The sequence below is a fragment of the Bradysia coprophila genome, unplaced genomic scaffold, assembly GCF_014529535.1.
Source record: "Bradysia coprophila strain Holo2 unplaced genomic scaffold, BU_Bcop_v1 contig_70, whole genome shotgun sequence".
Lineage (NCBI taxonomy): Eukaryota > Metazoa > Arthropoda > Insecta > Diptera > Sciaridae > Bradysia > Bradysia coprophila.
In genome coordinates this window covers 3,600,734-3,618,045 of record NW_023503941.1, presented here as the reverse complement: position 1 = coordinate 3,618,045, position 17,312 = coordinate 3,600,734, and the positions used below count along the sequence as shown (strand labels likewise).

General features: G+C 37.7%; 1 protein-coding gene across 2 annotated transcripts; it reads right to left on the bottom strand.

Moving 5' to 3' along the window:
* Nucleotides 1-859: 859 nt before the first annotated feature.
* LOC119083776 (histidine decarboxylase) lies at nucleotides 860-14,043 on the bottom strand. Of its 2 annotated transcripts, none has more exons than XM_037193572.1 (15): nucleotides 13,975-14,043; nucleotides 13,240-13,526; nucleotides 12,775-13,176; nucleotides 12,268-12,321; nucleotides 12,031-12,206; nucleotides 11,843-11,913; nucleotides 11,752-11,771; nucleotides 11,598-11,696; nucleotides 11,278-11,356; nucleotides 4,776-4,896; nucleotides 4,563-4,696; nucleotides 2,726-2,871; nucleotides 2,547-2,598; nucleotides 2,265-2,399; nucleotides 860-2,074 (listed from the first exon to the last, which is right to left on the bottom strand). In XM_037193572.1, the coding sequence occupies exons 1-15, from the start codon at nucleotides 14,000-14,002 to the stop codon at nucleotides 1,386-1,388; spliced, it is 2,493 nt and encodes an 830-aa protein (XP_037049467.1). In that variant the 5' UTR covers nucleotides 14,003-14,043; the 3' UTR covers nucleotides 860-1,385. The 2 variants fall into 2 exon arrangements, with proteins under 2 accessions (XP_037049467.1, XP_037049468.1); XM_037193573.1 differs by having other exon boundaries at nucleotides 1,940-2,074; nucleotides 2,252-2,399.
* Between the last annotated feature and the right edge of the window lie 3,269 nt (nucleotides 14,044-17,312).

Here is a 17,312-nt window from a genome sequence, read left to right as displayed (position 1 = left end):
CCGCTTGTTGACAAACATTGGAACTCGTTCAGGAACTAAAAATTCGTTACACAAAGTGAAGATTTTGACGTATTTTATATGAAAGAAGTGTCAAAATCTTCACCAGTGAAACTTAACGAAGAGTTTCTGAACGAACTCTTGAACAACCAACTTCAATCCCATGGAACGTCGCCTCATTTGCAAATGTGACAGTGTGAAGTTAGTTGTGTTACATTTGTACACATTTCTCTCACTAGTTTCGCCCACGGAAGAAATGCCGTCAACTGTAGTTTAGCAGAAACAAAAGAGTATGTGTTGCTCTGGAACAGTCCAAAGTTTAATTTTTTCGGTGCGAACCCTTGGTTTTTAAAAAGCAAAAGCTCAAGACACACGAGGCATCGAAAGCGCTAGAAGAGTATATCTCGGCAACAGCACATCGTAGGTTTGGACTTTTGTGTCTCATACGATGTGAACTTAGGAAAGTTTTTTCAAACCTTCATAAGCCGTACAACATGTATGTGACGACGGTGTTTTGATTCTTCCATAGATATGAAGTGCAATGTATCAATATTTGTTGAAGTTGTTGAAACCGAAAGATGAACCGATCATCATTAAATTGGTTAACATCGAATGCTAAATGCATTCATCACATCAACAACGAATCCATGTCATTAGACAGGCAGCAATGTCGTACGAAATTAAGGTACGTTTGACCACTGTTCCGATCTGTGAGAAAGTTAAATATGTCTTTCGACATGTTGCATTAATATTCAGTTCAAAAATACCATTTCTCATCAGGCCATGGCGACAGTGGTACTTGATACAATACTCTGGGAACACAAAATCAATTTGCACATGAACAAGTATAGCGAATCATAATCGAAATGAAATTCCAAAAGCACATCGTAGAAAATCCAAATTGGTGTCAAAATGCGGGGCGTTGCAGCCAAATGAAGAGAAGAATTGAAAATAGTATTTTTCGTACCAAGACCGTTCTCACACGATAAATCGTAAAGAAATGAATTTTTTCCCGCATACATCGTTCGGGAAAACCTGACATTTCATAACAAATAAAATTTTCGTGGGCGAGTCTTGCTAGTCAAATTTACAACTTGTCATGCATGTCAAACTCGCTAACGAAAATTTTATTTCTTGATTTTGACCCCAACCCAATTTGGACTTTCCATGATGTGCGATCCGCCGAGATATACACTAAGCCTATCCTCGTTCTAGCCCTTCTAGCGCAAGATAACAGAAGTGATAGAAATATTTTGCCGACTGACACTAAAATTAGCCCGAAAGTAGGGCCCAGTAGGGCAATTCAACAAATTGCAATTTAGAAAAACTGTAAAAGCCTCCGATGTCTTTATTTCAAAAATTATTTCTCCTAACGTGTGGAGACTAAACTAACTGAATGTGGTCGAAAATTGTGTCTCCAACGGTTTTCTGTGGCCACATTTACCGCATTTTTTCACAGGTTGTCGCGAGACACCCTCATCACAAACTATGCTAAATGCATCACCATACTGACAATCGTTACGAGTTTTCGCCGTACCAAAGTTCCAACAGTCATCAACAATCGAATCCGATTGCGAATCGAACGAATTGTCGATCCGGTTGCCACATTCATCGGAAATTCGTACCTTGACCTTTGGTATGGGATACGCATTGGATTGACGATAGTCTGGGGAAAAGGTGTCGAACATGGAAAACTGTCTGCGATTCAGTTCAACGTCAAATCCTTTGTTGATGAATGCACAGTGAAGTAGTGGATCGGATAGCCGCTTTTCCGGGTAGGCATTATACGTGGACAGTTCCCGTTTGCGTGAACGCTGAAAATCGAGGGTGTCAGTCTCATCGATGCTATGCAAACTGGAATTGAATGATCGCCGACGATACGGCCGATCGGATGACGGACAATTTCTTTCACAATTCTTATACGAACTTAAGCTAAACATTTTTTCAGTGTAACACGATGCAGATGATTTATTCGAACAGTTTCTATTGTGGACTGGAACCACAGCGTCCGTACTTTGGGAACGTTTGCTGCGCTTCACTGCGCATATTCTCGTTAGGTGGGCGAATGGTTCATAAGCTGTTCGCAATAAGAAAAAATTTCGTTAAAAACATTCCATTTACGGACGGAAAAGCTTTCGTTTACTCTCTCATATGCAAAGTCTACATAAAAAGCTCTTGACTGGTTGGAATATCGGAGAACACAAAAAAACGTTACGTGCACAACATCTATAAAAGTCGAGTCCCACTACAATACCTGGATTTCGTACCTTCCCACGCATCCTCAACATCTTCGTTAATCGATTTATTTTCTTCAATCATACCGTTCGCACTGTCTTCTTGGCTCAGCGTATTTGTGTCGATTCCATACAGATCCATACGCGAATCGAGCGAAAACTGTTTGCCTACAACATTTAAAGTGGAGATGCCAGTCTCATAGTTAGTAAAATTGTCCGTTACATATTCACTCATCGTTTGGATGTAGCGCGACAAGTTTTTATTTGGGTTATTTGGTCATCTGAGCTTTACATGAAAAATTATGAAAAACTTACCAGACATCAAAATACCCCTTACCCTCCGTCTCATTGCTGGTGAGTTTTGATTCTGTAAATTAATGAAAATTTGTTGAAACTTTGTAATGTAAAAAGGGACATCTTTTAAAGAAGACACGCCTTCCGTTAGTTTAGTTAGTTTTCCGTTTAAATGAATGGCACAGGAAGTTACTACTTACCGTTGCCCGAATTCCTGCATACGCTTTGGCCAAAAATTCGTCAGCATCGAAAATAGCAGCAAATGAACCGTTGACTATCTTGGGCGACATGGGCGAATTGGCCAACAGTAAACTGGAACCGAATGCTTCGTTCTTCTCCCGAGTATCTGAGGGGAAATTTCAAAGATTTTGACTAACGATATTCACATGGTCAGATTATTAACTGCCGATGTCGAGGCCGTTGAAACGTTAGGTTTCGCATTTATTTCAATTGAATAATTTGATAAAAAAAAGTTGGTAAATCGGCATCCCGGCCTTGGAACCTAATCTCACAATTTGTTGCTGAGCTATCGTAAATGTTGTAATAGCACCGCATGCAAATCAGAAAAAGGGTTGCTCTAGAGGAGCTCATTTTCAGCAGAAATATTTTTTTACTTGCTGGTGGAATGAGGGACACAACCAGGCCATACTTACCTACCTAGAATATTAAATCTAAAAATGGTTCGAGTCACTCTAAATTTTGTGGAGGTCTAAAAATCCGGACGATGGAAAATCTTGACGATCAAAACAAATTTTTTGTCGAATCTGCAACAGTCTCAGAGAAAGGATAGATTCCTCACGCTATTCCAGATTCTGATTGGGATTTATAAGATGAAAAAACAACTTTCCCGGAAAAGTTTATTGGCAAAATTCCGTGATAACAGGTAATGACTGCTCAAATTCTTCCCATTTCGATAACGTCCTAGGTATAAGTGTTGTGCAGCTTTGATCGGGCAGGAGCGATTGTAGAGTTCGCCGAGAGGAATAAACTGGCTACGGGATCATTCCGAGAAATTACATCTAGGAATAGGGTCGGACGTGAAAAAGTGTTGGTATTCCAGGAATTTTTCGTAAGAACTTCATTCCTGAGGTCGAATGAAGAAGGATGGCGAATGATCTGTAGCCTTTGCTTAACTTTTAACGGTTTTTTCTAAACGTTTAGGATTATTGAAGTGGTAGTAGGTTGGTTCCTACGATTCCATCACTCCACATGGTTCACTTTCTCCCAGTTCTACAATTTTAGGATTTTGAGTGATTTTTCCGATTTTTTTTTAGTTTGTCTGGACTTCTGTGATTATTGAGGTGGTAGGCTGGTTCCTACAATTCCATCACTCCAATCTAGTTATAGAACTTCAGGATTTTAGATTCCTTTCTGGACTCTTGGGTCTATTGTTGAGGCGGAAGCAGATTGGTTCTGACAATTTCACTATGTGCGAAGTTTTAGAACTTCAGGACTTTGAATTATTTTCCAGTGTTTTTGAGGATTCACTTTTGGACTTTTCAGATTATTGAGCTGGTAGCAGGCTGCTTTTTTTACACCATTTGACTCAAAAGGTAATACAGCTGTAACAACACTTGCATGAATTCAATAGTGGACACACCACCAATCTATGATATGACCCGAAAAATGTGACCAATCTATTACTTCTGATGTTTTATTAAATTATATGAAGGGTGAAACAAGACTTACAAAACTACTAATATCAGACAAAAACACTTAAAAGTGTAAAATGTGACGCAGGTTCCACAACTAATGTTCTATGCACAGGGACTTGCGTCACACTATACTCTTTTTGGGGGTTTTGACTAATACAAAATTGGGATAATTCTCTGTTTCTAAACTAAATTTTGTGAAGAGACCCTCATTTTATACAGTCCGGATTTTTTCTTCCGCATTTTGCCCAATGTCTACTGATGTTGTGTGGACCGTCACTCTAATATTGAGGATTTAAGCGATCTCTTTAGTCGAATGTACAACAAAAAAAATGTTTGTTGAAATGCGAACCTACCTACCGTATTTGGTAATCAGTTTCTTTACCTTTAAGTGGGACTTTAGCGCGGTCAGCAATGCGAATATTGAGTTCCTTCAGTATTTCAGTTGTGACCAAACGAATTTCCGCCCAATCTTTGATGATATCGTCGTTAGTTGTTCGTATAGATGTTACGGTGAATCTGCATATGACATCAACAGAATATCAACAACAGTTCAATATGACAGACAAGTCTAACGTCAACGTCAATTTCCAATCACCTGATTACATATTTCCCTTTCAACGACGCCGGCACACAATGAAGATTTCCCCGATGATTTAACCGTTTCAGTAACTTTTCCGTAAGGTCATTGTCACCTTTGATACGGAACACTACCATGCCTGCGGGGAAACGAAATAATTAATTTCGACCAAATTCATCAATTCATAACATTCTCAGCTCGCATAACGATCGAGTGTACACAATTTCTAGTCAAATTTGATCGGTCGAATTTAAAATCTCATTAGCCATGTCGAGTCGATGTAACAGCTCATCTCATTCAGAATCACTTCTTACTGTCGATACCAATTCGAGAAAAAAAAAATTTTAATGAAAAGAAGACGAAAGAAATGTTGCGAATCGCAAGTCATGTCAAGAAATTGAATTTTTAAAATTAATTTCTGTTCAATTTTGAGTCTGTGGATTAGTTTAGAATTACGCACCCATGTAATCTCTTCGAGCCGATACACGAATAAATAGTCATTTGCATAACAAGGCATACAAAATTGCAAAGCCGAGTTTTCGCGTGAATTTTGTTGATCCGATGCGAAGCCGAGGTCAAAATAAACGCAAGAAAATCAGACATGTAGTGAAAATGACACTTCTCATGCAAAATTTGATGATCGAAGCAGAGCCGACGTCAGTAAACACACAAGAAAAGAAATGCCATTTTCACAATTTGTCCTATTGCCAAGTAAACCATTTTACTCAAAACTTGACGTAAACCCCTGCCCTGTGAAGTAAAGTTAACTTATCCTCACGTTTTTTTACATGAATTTATTGGCCGCACCGTGCGAAATTTGACTATTACATAGCAGTTTGCCCCCTGCGAAAATGATCCATTACATGAAGAATACTTTCAGTTCATTTTATGCGAACTCCTTTATATCAATCAACCTGCGCATGGGGCAAGCAACAAACCAGAAGACATTGGATTCTGCTGTTTAGATTTTCTATATACGATACGAAGGCGAAAACTCAGTTACTGAAGCTTGTTGCTCCAAAAACACATTTGTGAGTTTGCTTTTATCACAAAATTATTACCTCTTGTAATGAATTACTTACGCAGCATCCAATTCTAATGTACATTACGAAGATTTCTCGTGTCCATGTTACAAGTAGATAATCTGTACAACGTTTTACAAACGCGCTTCTTGCATATCTGTATACAGCAGTGGCTTCTTACGCTCGCGAGCGTCATGTCATACATTGAAAACGACGTAGGTTTCTGACAAGAGAGACGGTACTTAATTGACGCTGTAAGTGTGCATAAAATTTGAATTTTAGGGCCCGTCATTGGGAAATGACAGGACAGTTTCCCGAAAATGTATGGAAAATTTAATCCCAAAAATTCACCGAAAAAATTCAAAGAAACTCACCCATCATGATGCAATGCTTTCCATTGTATTCGTGCACCGTCTCTTTATGTCCCCAAGGCATATTTTAACACTAAAACACTTTTTACTCGATGCAAAAACAAAATTTTGTTTTTTTGTTTTGTCGTGATAAAACACAGAAAACATTTCGACACAACTGTGACACTCCGCTATTATAAGGACTAGAATGAATGTTTGCTGTGTTCACTTCGGCGGTAAAATATTTTCATTCAAAAATGTGTCCGACACTTCAACGATGGTAGACATTTATTAAAATTGTAACCTCTCCCACTTCTTTAGTAAGCTAACAAGACTTCGCTGAGTCTAATTATGCCACCTCTTCGAACAAAAATATCGGCTGAGATCGAATAATTCTCCGCTGAGCTTTAACAAACCTCCGCTGAGCTCTAATAATTTTCCGCTGAGCTTTGACAAACTTCTAATGAGTTCTAATAATTCTCCGATAGGCTTCAGTAGGAGTCCGTCAGACCTTTGCACGTTGTAGTAAGGCAATGAAGCTAAGCGAACACTCAATAAGCATCAGCGGATACCTAATAATTGTTGCTATGATTTAATAAGACTTCACTTAGCTTTGGCAGATCTCCGCTGAGTGTCCGATTCGCTCCATTAAGCCTTCCTGCAACTTGCTTAGGCCTAACGGACACTTCCTGAAGCCTAGCGGAGAATAATTAGAGCTCAGCGGAGGTTTGTTAAAGCTCAGCGAAGAATTATTCGACCTCAGCCGATATTTTTATTCAAAGAGGTGGCATAATTAGACTTCGCGAAGTATTCTTAGCTTACTAAAGAGGAACGAACATTTATTTACGCTCAGCGCAGTCTTACGAGAGGCTAAATTTTTAATAAATGCTCTCCCATCGTTGAGAGAATGTCCGCTGAGCTCTCGTAAAGCTTCAAAAAATGGTCGATGAGCATTATTAAATGTATACGCTACCCTTTGTCAACTGTTTCATGATTTTTATAATATGTCCGACACTTTTTTGAATGAAAATATTTTATCGCCGAAGTGAACACAGCAAACATTCATTCTAGTACTTATAGGTAGCGGAGTGTCACAATTGTGTCGAAATATTTTCTGTGTTTTTGTTGCGACAAAACAAAAAAAAACTTTTTGTTTTTGCATCGAGTAAAAAGTGTTTAGTGTTCAAATATGCCTTGGCGACCTAAAGAGACTATGCCCGAATACAATGGAAAGCATAAGAGGTGAGTTTCTTTGAATTTTTTCGGTGAATTTTTGTGATAAAATTTTACATACATTTTCGGGAAACTGTCCTGTCATTTCCCAATGACGGGCCTTAAGTGAACGATTCGATGAAAAAGTGAACCGAAAAATACATTTCAACGCTTCATTGTAGGAAAATGACGCTACGTCAGAAAGACCTCCGCACTTTCCATTTTGAATTTTGACCGCACTTACGGCGTGAATTGATACAGCGAGCTGTCAACTCTGCTTTTTAGCCCCGTACGAAGTACTGGGGGCTTATAAGATTAATATGCCGTTTGTAACACGTCGAATTGGAAGCAGACAGTAAGGGCAAAGCATTTGGTTATGTTAATAGATGACGAATCCGCAATAAAAAAAATGTCCGTCCGTCCGTCCGTCCGTCCGTGACCCCTCTAGCTTGAGTAAATCACAAGCTTTTTTCAAAATTCTTTTTTTCCCCGATTGGTATCGACAAAAGTAAGGTCAAGTTCGAAAATGGGCATGGTAGGGTCGGCCCCTCCAGAGCTAGGGCCCTATAGGTGTTTTTCAGTCTTTCGACGATATCTACCGAAATACGCACGCAATAGCTGCTTGTGATATATCAAATGAAAGGTATTGACGAGTAGAACAAAGTTGCTGAACATTGTTTTTGGGTAAGATGCAACGTGGGCTTGTTGGGAGGGCTCAAAGGTCGTTACTCGGCCCTATGTGTTTTTTGCACATAAATCGAGTAAATCTCATCCGATTTTGCTAGATTTGGTTTTTTATGGAAGGTAATTGAATACCGAAAAGAACGTGGCGAAAAAAGTTTCAAATTTGGGCCCTTGGACTAAGGCCGCTACTCGGCCCTAAGTGTTTTTTGCACATAAATCGAGTAAATCTCATCCGATTTTGCTAGATTTAGTTTTTTATGGAAGGTAATTGAATACCGAAAAGAACGTGGCGAAAAAAGTTTCAAATTTGGGCCCTTGGACTAAGGCCGCTACTCGGCCCTAAGTGGATAGTATCGTCCAAAAAAACGATAATATCGTTTTTTGGACGATAGTATCGTCTCAAAATCGATATTATCGTTTTTTAGACGATAGTATCGTCCAAAAAAACGATATTATCGCCCAAAAAATTATCATCCAGGACGATAATATCGTCTAAATTGAAAAATTCTAAAATATTGTCTGGACGATAGTATCGTTTTCTTGTCGATATTATCGTTCAAAAAACGATATTATCGTTTTCTGGACGATATTACCGTTCTAGAAAATCTAATGGATATTTTCGTTTTCTGTACGATAATATCGTCCAAAACGATAATATCGTCCTGGGCGATATTATCGTTTTCTTAAACGATAATATCGTCCAGGACGATACTATCGTTTAAAAAAACGATAATATCGCCCAGGACGATATTATCGTTTAGTTTTGGGTGGTAATATTGTCCAGGACTCAATTTTACTCAGAGGTGCAGCAAGAACCGAATTCTCTTCCAAAATATCGAAAAAAAATGTCAGAGGAAATAACCTACACATCAGTGTTTAAAAGAGGCGTTTAGTTCGTCCCTAAATAATTCATCTTTTTACGAAATGAATACCAACTTAGATTGTACATAAAAAGCGTTTTAACACGCCGAGCGATCCGGCCCATTGCCCCGGAGCGAAGCGGAGGGCCGCAATGCGAGCCGGGCGCCGGAACGGTGTCGGAACTTAGGAGTTTTTTTTTCTCGCATCGTCTCATAATTAGTCTGTGTAATTTTTCTATATAAATAAAATAAATTAAAAACGATATTATCGTCCTGGACGATATTATCGTCTCAAATTTAAAAAAATAAATGAATTAAAAACGATATTATCGTCCCAAAAATTATCGCCCAGGACGATAATATTGTCCAAAATAACGATAAATTTGTTCAGAAAAAGAAAATAACGATAATATCGTCCAGCGGATATTTTCATCCAGTTTTTTGGACGATAGTATAATCAAAAAACGATAGTATCGTCCAAAAAACGATATTATCGTTTAAAAACGACATTATCGTTTTTTTAAACGATAATATCGTCAAGAAAACGATAATATCGTCCTGAAAATATTTTAAAATCTATAATTTTAGACGATATTATCGTCATGGATGAAATTTTTTTGGAGGATAATATCGTTTTTTAGACGATAGTATCGTCTTAAAAACGATACTATCGTTTTGTGGACGATACTATCGTCTTAAAAACGATACTATCGTCCAAAAAACGATACTATCGTCCAAAAAACGATACTATCGTTTTTTAGACGATACTATCGTCTAAAAAACGATAATATCGTTACTGACGATATTGACCGTGCACCCAAAAAAATTTTGGATGTACATTAAAATCGCCCAATTTCTACGAGTAACCCGTAGAAAGTACGTTTTGGATGTACAATTTACGGATGAGTAAACCATTGGTCTTATCGTGTTTTTGGGGGTTTTATCCGTATGTTGATGTACACTTGTACACTTGTACACTTCGTACATTGTTGCACATTTAATCCGTACTTATCATGTGACAGTTCAACTGTCACAGTTGCAATTGTGAATTCTATATTTCAACCAATTTGACCTCATTCCGCTCCTCAGATATCTTTTTTGCAATTATTTTCATAGACAACAATAATTTTTATTTGTGGAATTAAAAAAAAATTAAATGAAAATGTTAAAAAAAAATCTGATGCGGGTTTGATTCGAAATTACGGAGAGGGCAGCCACATCAAGAATTCCTAACTTTGATCTGATGAGGCCGATCAAGGTGATTGATAAATGTAAGGTTGCTCGTAAAATTTGCAGCTAGTTTGTCTACCATTCCCACTTAGGTTAAAATGTGACTACAGGCTTGAAGCACAACAGACTATTTGCTGATGGCGGAAGACTGTCATTTGGCAGGTGATGTTAATGACTGACAAGATGTTATGAATTTTGTCGTGTCAGTTTTTAACATGAACGTCATTTTTTAAAAGATTTTGCCAACTTCGATTTGAAATTATACTTTTTGGATATATAAGTCGGGAAATATTTTAAAACGAAATAAAACTTTTACAAAATCGTCGAATCTGAAACTAAAAAAGCACCACTGTGCCAATCAATTATTTACTTTACTTTTTAACCGTTAATTAGAAGCCGGTCGAAATTCACGTTGATTATCTCAACGGCCTGTTAGCTCAGCAGGAAAGTCTTAGCCTGACGTGTGTGTGAGAGGTACCCGGTTCAAATCCAGCTAAACTTGTTTTTTTTTCTTTTATTATTTATGCTTGTGATCCTTTTTCCAAACTAAAAAACAGATGATATGATATGATTGTATCATTACCAATCGTTAATTAGCTTTGATCTATTTTTAAATTGACAAATAAACGTCAAAGTCTGTATGACACTTACTGTACGTTTTAAATGTACATGGTGTACGGATGAGTAAACCATTGGTCTTATCGTGTTTTTGGGCGATTAAAACGTAGAACTTTTTTTTGGGTGTGTAGTTATGTCGCCTCATCGTAAAATCACATTATTAGATGTTAAAAATGTGTATCCATTTGCATCGCATTGCTCTGCCGTAATTTGCATAAAAAACTTTTTCGAAAAATGAACAAAAGAATTCTTTTTGTGATATTTTTCGAGAAAATAGTATTTTTCGTCACAAGTGAATTCTGCTTTCGTCACGAGTCACGAACTACATTTTCTGTGCCGCAAGGATCATAATGAGACGAAAAACAAAACAAAAACATTACAACAATTTCAGCTTTTCTTAGCAATCACTTTTCGATCGATTTGACGAAATACGTCGAATTATGATTCTAAGGCACAGAAAGTTTTTTATGCAAATTACGGCAGAGCTTTGTGAATCGAAATATTTCGCAGTCATCAGTCAAAATCGCTTTCTACTCTTACTTACCTAAGTGTCGAGCGTACGGAATTTCGAAACGATTATCGGCCAGTACTAGTGCTTCGAACTTTTGTGCTAAGCGAACGCCCTGCAAAGAAGAATAAATCAAAACACCGGCGGTCAGAAATCGCTGAGTCTCAATTAGGTAATGTGATCGTGACGAAAATACGTCCTTTTAACGGCACAAGCAAGCGGTCGATGCAGTTCTACCACCACATCTACCGTAATTTGCATAAGAAACTTAACTTCTTCCAGAACAATAGAAATTCTTTTGTTCTGATAAAAAGTTACGTTTATTATATGCAAACTGCGGCAGACATTCAACTCACCTCTCTTATATGCTTCTGAAGTCCCTTAATCCCGTAATTTCGAATGACAAACCATAGTTTCAGCGAACGAAACCTTTTACTCAGCGGAATTTGCCAGTGCTAAAATCGGAAACAATTAATCGATCGCATCGTTGTCAACACATCGAATGCTCACCATGTAATCGATGGCAAGACCTTTGGTGAATAGAATTTTTCGTTTTAGTTGAATTTCAATTGAGCGAACATTTTTTAACAAAAAAATTTACCCGAGTTCTCGTGCTGTAGATACAGCGGTTCAACGTTGAATGTTCTGTGTAATGCGCCGCTATTTTTAACCCTAAATGAGGAGAAGAGGAAACTCTTTAGAGCTGTTGCTGGTCTGTGTTAAAGGCAAAATCTCTTAACCCGAGAGTAAAATTTCAGATTCGGGTCCTGTGCGAGTTGAACCACTCACCACAATGCCGTACAATCGAAATGAACCAATAGCCACTTTGACGGATTAAATGCGATCGAATCAGCTTTCTCAATCCCCTTCAGCCACCGACGATACTCGGGACAGATAAACGCACTGCCCGCATAAGCAGCATCAACGTGTAACCACAGCTTAAAATCGAGACAAACGGAACCGACCTAACAGAAAATCTCCCGTCTCCGTATCATTGAACAAAATGAAAATTAATCCGAAAATTACCTCATCCAAATTATCGAACGAACAGCCACCAGTTGTACCGAGTGTAGCACAAACCTGGCAGACAGAAAGTAAATGTTTTTGTTTTGCTAATTAATTTGAACGACAAAATGAGAAATTGTGATGTCGGTTGCGGAAGAAAATGGATGGCAAAAATAATCTCCCAGCAAGGAATTGACTATTAATTGGATCCCATGGGTATGCGCTCCATAAAATCCTTTTTCTGCTTAGTGTCATTCGAAGTAAATGTGGGCTTTCGTTTGTGTATGTTGCTTATGCAACAAGATTTTCTTACAAATGGTTAGGGTGGCATATACCAGAAGTCCTACACCAATCGTTCTTTCATTCATAAAGAAGTTTGTCAATGAAGGAACAATATGTGTCCGACTACTGATGCATGTCCGGAGACTGGTGTGCTTACCCTATACATCATATATATCGCCACTTTTGTTCATTTTTCTTCAAGTAGCTAAACCATGACCTGAATCTATATCCGCCTACATCACTTACCCAAAATGGTATCAATCCCAACTTGGTATCGTTGACAATAGCTTCGCGAAGTGCGTCACCCCGAAGACACAGATTATCATCCGACTCGATGTATCTCATTCGCACCAATCCGATCAACGCTGCTTTCTCCACACTCGAATGCGCTTGATCCGAGCAGTAAGCAACGAGACGTGCATTAATCTCTGCATCCGATAATCCGGGCGTATGTTCATGAAATCTACGGATTGCCTGAGTACGTCCGGCTAGTAGGCAAACTAATGTTGCTTCGGATGCCGTTGTCTGAATAACACCACCGCCCTTGCTCGCACTATTTGTATGTAAAAACACATCGGGCAGGCCAATCATTTTACCCAACCAACTCATCACAATGGTTTCCAGTTCTGTGCAGGCCGGTGACGATGCCTTAACCAAAGATTTAATGTTTAATAGCAGAGAATCGTTAGGCTATACGTGTCACCGCATTACCCACGTAAATCCTAGACAGTTCACAGCATCAGCTAGCATATCGCCTAACAGCGACGGAAATGAATTCGTGGCAGGAAAGTACGCATGCATGTGAGGACTTTGCCAGTGGGTAATACCCGGCATTATGACTCGTTCCACGTCCAGAAAAATGTGTTGCCATTCTTCACCTTCCAGCGGAGCCGAGTCGGGCAACAGATTTCGCATGTAGCCAGGCTTTACATTCGGAAAGACGCGTCGGTCTCGAATATTTTCCAAATAGTCTGCGATATAGTCAACCATTTCCTTTCCTATAACACAAAATTCGGTCATAATGATATCGGCTTTGTGTGTGCGTCCTCCCCCGGTAATCTTCTGGCTCTGCATATGTTTCGCAATAAGAGAATATGTGTATGTTGTGTGGGAGGACAGCAACAGCAATGAATGGTGACATCAACTTTATTTAACACTAAATTTCGTTTTCGAAACAAGAAACAAACATAAAGAAGATCAACGGCAAATCCTTTAACGCGCATTATACGCTATTTGGCTGTTCCTAATTTGAATGCATTTAACATAAAAATGGGATGCCGGAATTGAATATTGTGTTTTATTAGGTCGATTCGCTTAATGGGGGTTGTGTTTATTGTGTTTTGGCTATTCGTTCGTTCGTTGGTTGCATTGTATGTTCGTTTCACATTAAATGTTTTTTTTTAAAGAAATTTTACAAATTAACCAAAATAAGGTTTGAATTCTTACCTCTTCTGCGGTACTCTTCGATGTTCATCGTTGATATCGGTTCGTTAGCTGAAAACGTTATTTGTCGAGAACTGTTTGTGAGACAAAAATAGTTATTTGTTTGCCGAGCGGAGAAAATAGGAAATTTCAACAAGAGCTATGTTTGTGGCCAGAGCGAAGTGAGGGCCGCAATTTCGTTTTGGTTGGAATTTCCTATTTTTTCTAGAGGGGAACACACGGTTTTTATGGGTGCGAGGTGCGATTAAATATTTATGTCCACGTAACAAAGGCCATAAATTCGCCATTTGCCATTTTTGAAAACATGAACAAATTGACAGTTCAAGCGAGAAAAGTTCTATTTTCACCCCACGGTGCTCCACTTTTCACACTATAAATACCATTTTATTAATTAACTCATGGCCTATTGAGGAGATAAAATAAGGTAAATCACATCGCACGTATGAAAAATCGTGTGATTGAGCTCGAGAATTTGACATTTCCCAGCCACTATTGATCCACAAGCACTTCGACGTTTCTATATTAAAGAATCGCACGCACTTTTGTTGTGATGTGAGTGATGAAAAGTGATTTTTTTTTGGATTAGTCGTAAGCCTGTCCTAACAAGTCCCATCCGAGTGGGACAAGTATATGACGAGTCCTAAAAAATTTCGCTTTTACCACGAGCGCCTGAGAAACATATTGATACGAAACTAAGAAAGTCGTCGAATTATTTAGTCAGGCGCAGAATAGTAGTTTTCGTTGCGGGTGATGAAAAGTTGAAAAGTCAGCTTCGCCTCGTTAGGACAAGCTTACGACGTGTCCTGAAAAATTCTGCTTTCATCAGGAGTTACGAACTACGTTTTTTGCGGTTGAAAACTGCAATGAGACGAAACCACCACCACATAAACAAAGAAATCACTCCACCACAAATTCAGCAACAAATTCAGCGATTTTCTTTATCACTCGGTGATAAAAACATTAGCAAAACAATTGCAGAATCATTCTCTCATGAAACGAGTGGAAGAAAGTGATAGAAAAATGATCTTTAATTGATAGATCGATACACTGTGTTGAAAAGGCAAATAAAAGGTGATGTGCAAATAAAATGGCGATTCAATTTTCGCAATAAATCGAGGGGATACTCACTTTAGTAGCTTGCAAAAATCCGAAAAATCTCTATGGGAATTTTGAGATTTTTAGGACAAAGATTTTATGAAGTTTTTTTTTTTTAAATCTTCAAAAGTCTCCTGATTTGACGATTTTTATTTTTCGAATTTTAGAACCCGAGCTGTGATGTTTAAAAATCTACAAGATGCAGAAAAAATGTTTCCATAAAAATTCAGAAGAAAGATTCTCATGATATTTTAAAATCTTGCATAAGATCTGGAGTGCGTACCTGCAAGAATCCGAAAAATCTCTACGGAAATTTTTAAATTTTTAGGACAAACATTTTTCTGAAGTGATTTCTTGGAGTTCGTAAATGCAAGAAGCCGAAAGATCTCTACGAGAATTTTGAGATTTTGAAGTTTTTAAAAAATCTTCAAAAGTCTCCTAATTTGAAGATTGTTATTTTTCGAAATTTAGAACCCCAGCAGTGATGTTTAAAAATCTACAAGATGCAGAAAAAATCTTTCCATAAAAATTTAGAAGAAAGATTCTCATGATGTTTTAAAGTCTTTCATAAGATTTCCTGGAGTCTTTCATAAGATTTCCTGTGGTACTCAATAGCGACAATAGTGTCGCTTGCAAAAATCTAAAGAATCTCTATGGGAATTTTGAGATGATATTACTAGAGCACGTTTTTAAGAATCTCTATAAGTTCCCTCAAAAATTGGCAGGAGAAGTTGTCGATAACGATAATATCTTAGAAAATTCTTGAGATGATGTTATGAGACATTTTCAGTTGCTGATCGTTAAAAGAAATACCGCAGATCTTGTGAAAAATCTGCAAGAAGCTGAAAGAGAAACTCTTTCCTGCATTTTAAGAGTTTTCTGATTCTGTTTGCTGCCCTATTTAAGATCTCTTTCATTTAGGAATTTTCGTGTAAATATGAAGAATGTTTGGAGGTAACTTGAACTTTTTCGTCTGTTCAGATGTGATCGAGAATGTGATTAGGATGTATGTAAAGCCTTAGCGTTTGAGAATATATTGCTAAAATCATATTGTGATTCTTCATATGACAAATGTATGTAGAGAAATTTTCATTTAGTGAACGCAAGTTCGAAAATTCTTCAGATATTTTAAAAATCTTCTTCCGGAGAAACAAGATTCTTCTGATGTGTAAAAATCTTCAGTGATGTTGGAACGATCTTTCCACATTTCTAAAGAAAGAAGATTCTTCAGTTGTTCTAAAATCTTTCATAAGATTTTCTAGAAGAAAGATTCTCATGATGTTTTAAAATCTTTCCTTTAGTCTCTTAATTTAAAGATTTTAGAACCCGAGCTGTGATGTTTAAAAATCTACAAGATGTGGAAAAAATCTTTCAATAAGAATTCAGGGGAAAGATTCTCATGATGTTTTAAAATCTTTCATAAGATTTTCTAGAGTGCGTACCCCCTCGCAATAAATACAAAGTGCATGCAGCACACGAAGTGGTGAATTATTGACTGAACAATTATAACTGGAATGCATACACCAATGCTTCGAAAAAGAAACATTGACCTAGCACTTTTCCGATTTCACAGTGTCGTAATAACAAAGTATCGTTAACAGGGTTGTTCTTGCTATATGAAATTTACTTTAAATGAAAAACGAAAAAAAACTTCTTTGCAGTACATGTGGAAGAGTAAAAGAAATTAGCGTCATGTAGCCTACATTTAGGCGAAATATGAGTTATGCTCCTAGCTTTCCTCAGAGAGTATTTGTATAGTTTGAAACGTGGTTCGGAAGTCCAATAAGGTTTTTACTCAGAAAAGTAAAGGTAAAGTTAACATCAAGTTTTTGAGTAAAATATCTTAATTGGCAATGTGGTATGTGATGGAAATGGTACGTCTTGTGTATTTACTGGCCTCAGCATCGCCACGCTCGGTAAATTCCACACAAGAAGTACATACCATTTCCATCATTTGCCCCATTTATAAGAGTGTCTCTGAACAAACAAGCAAACCAAAAATAACTGTAGCCACACAATGCGACGCGAAAGAGACCTAAATAAAAATTTTCTTTTGTTAAACTGTCACATTTGACAGAAGAACAAAAGAAAAATTTGAAGAAAGGTCTCTTTCGCGTCGCTATGTTTAGCTAGAGTAACTCCCAAACTGAAGAAGCATGTCGTACAAAGATTTATGAATTCTATTTCGATTCCATTATTTGTTTAAACACTTGCGGTTAAATTTGGCCGCCGTGAGTAAAATGTCA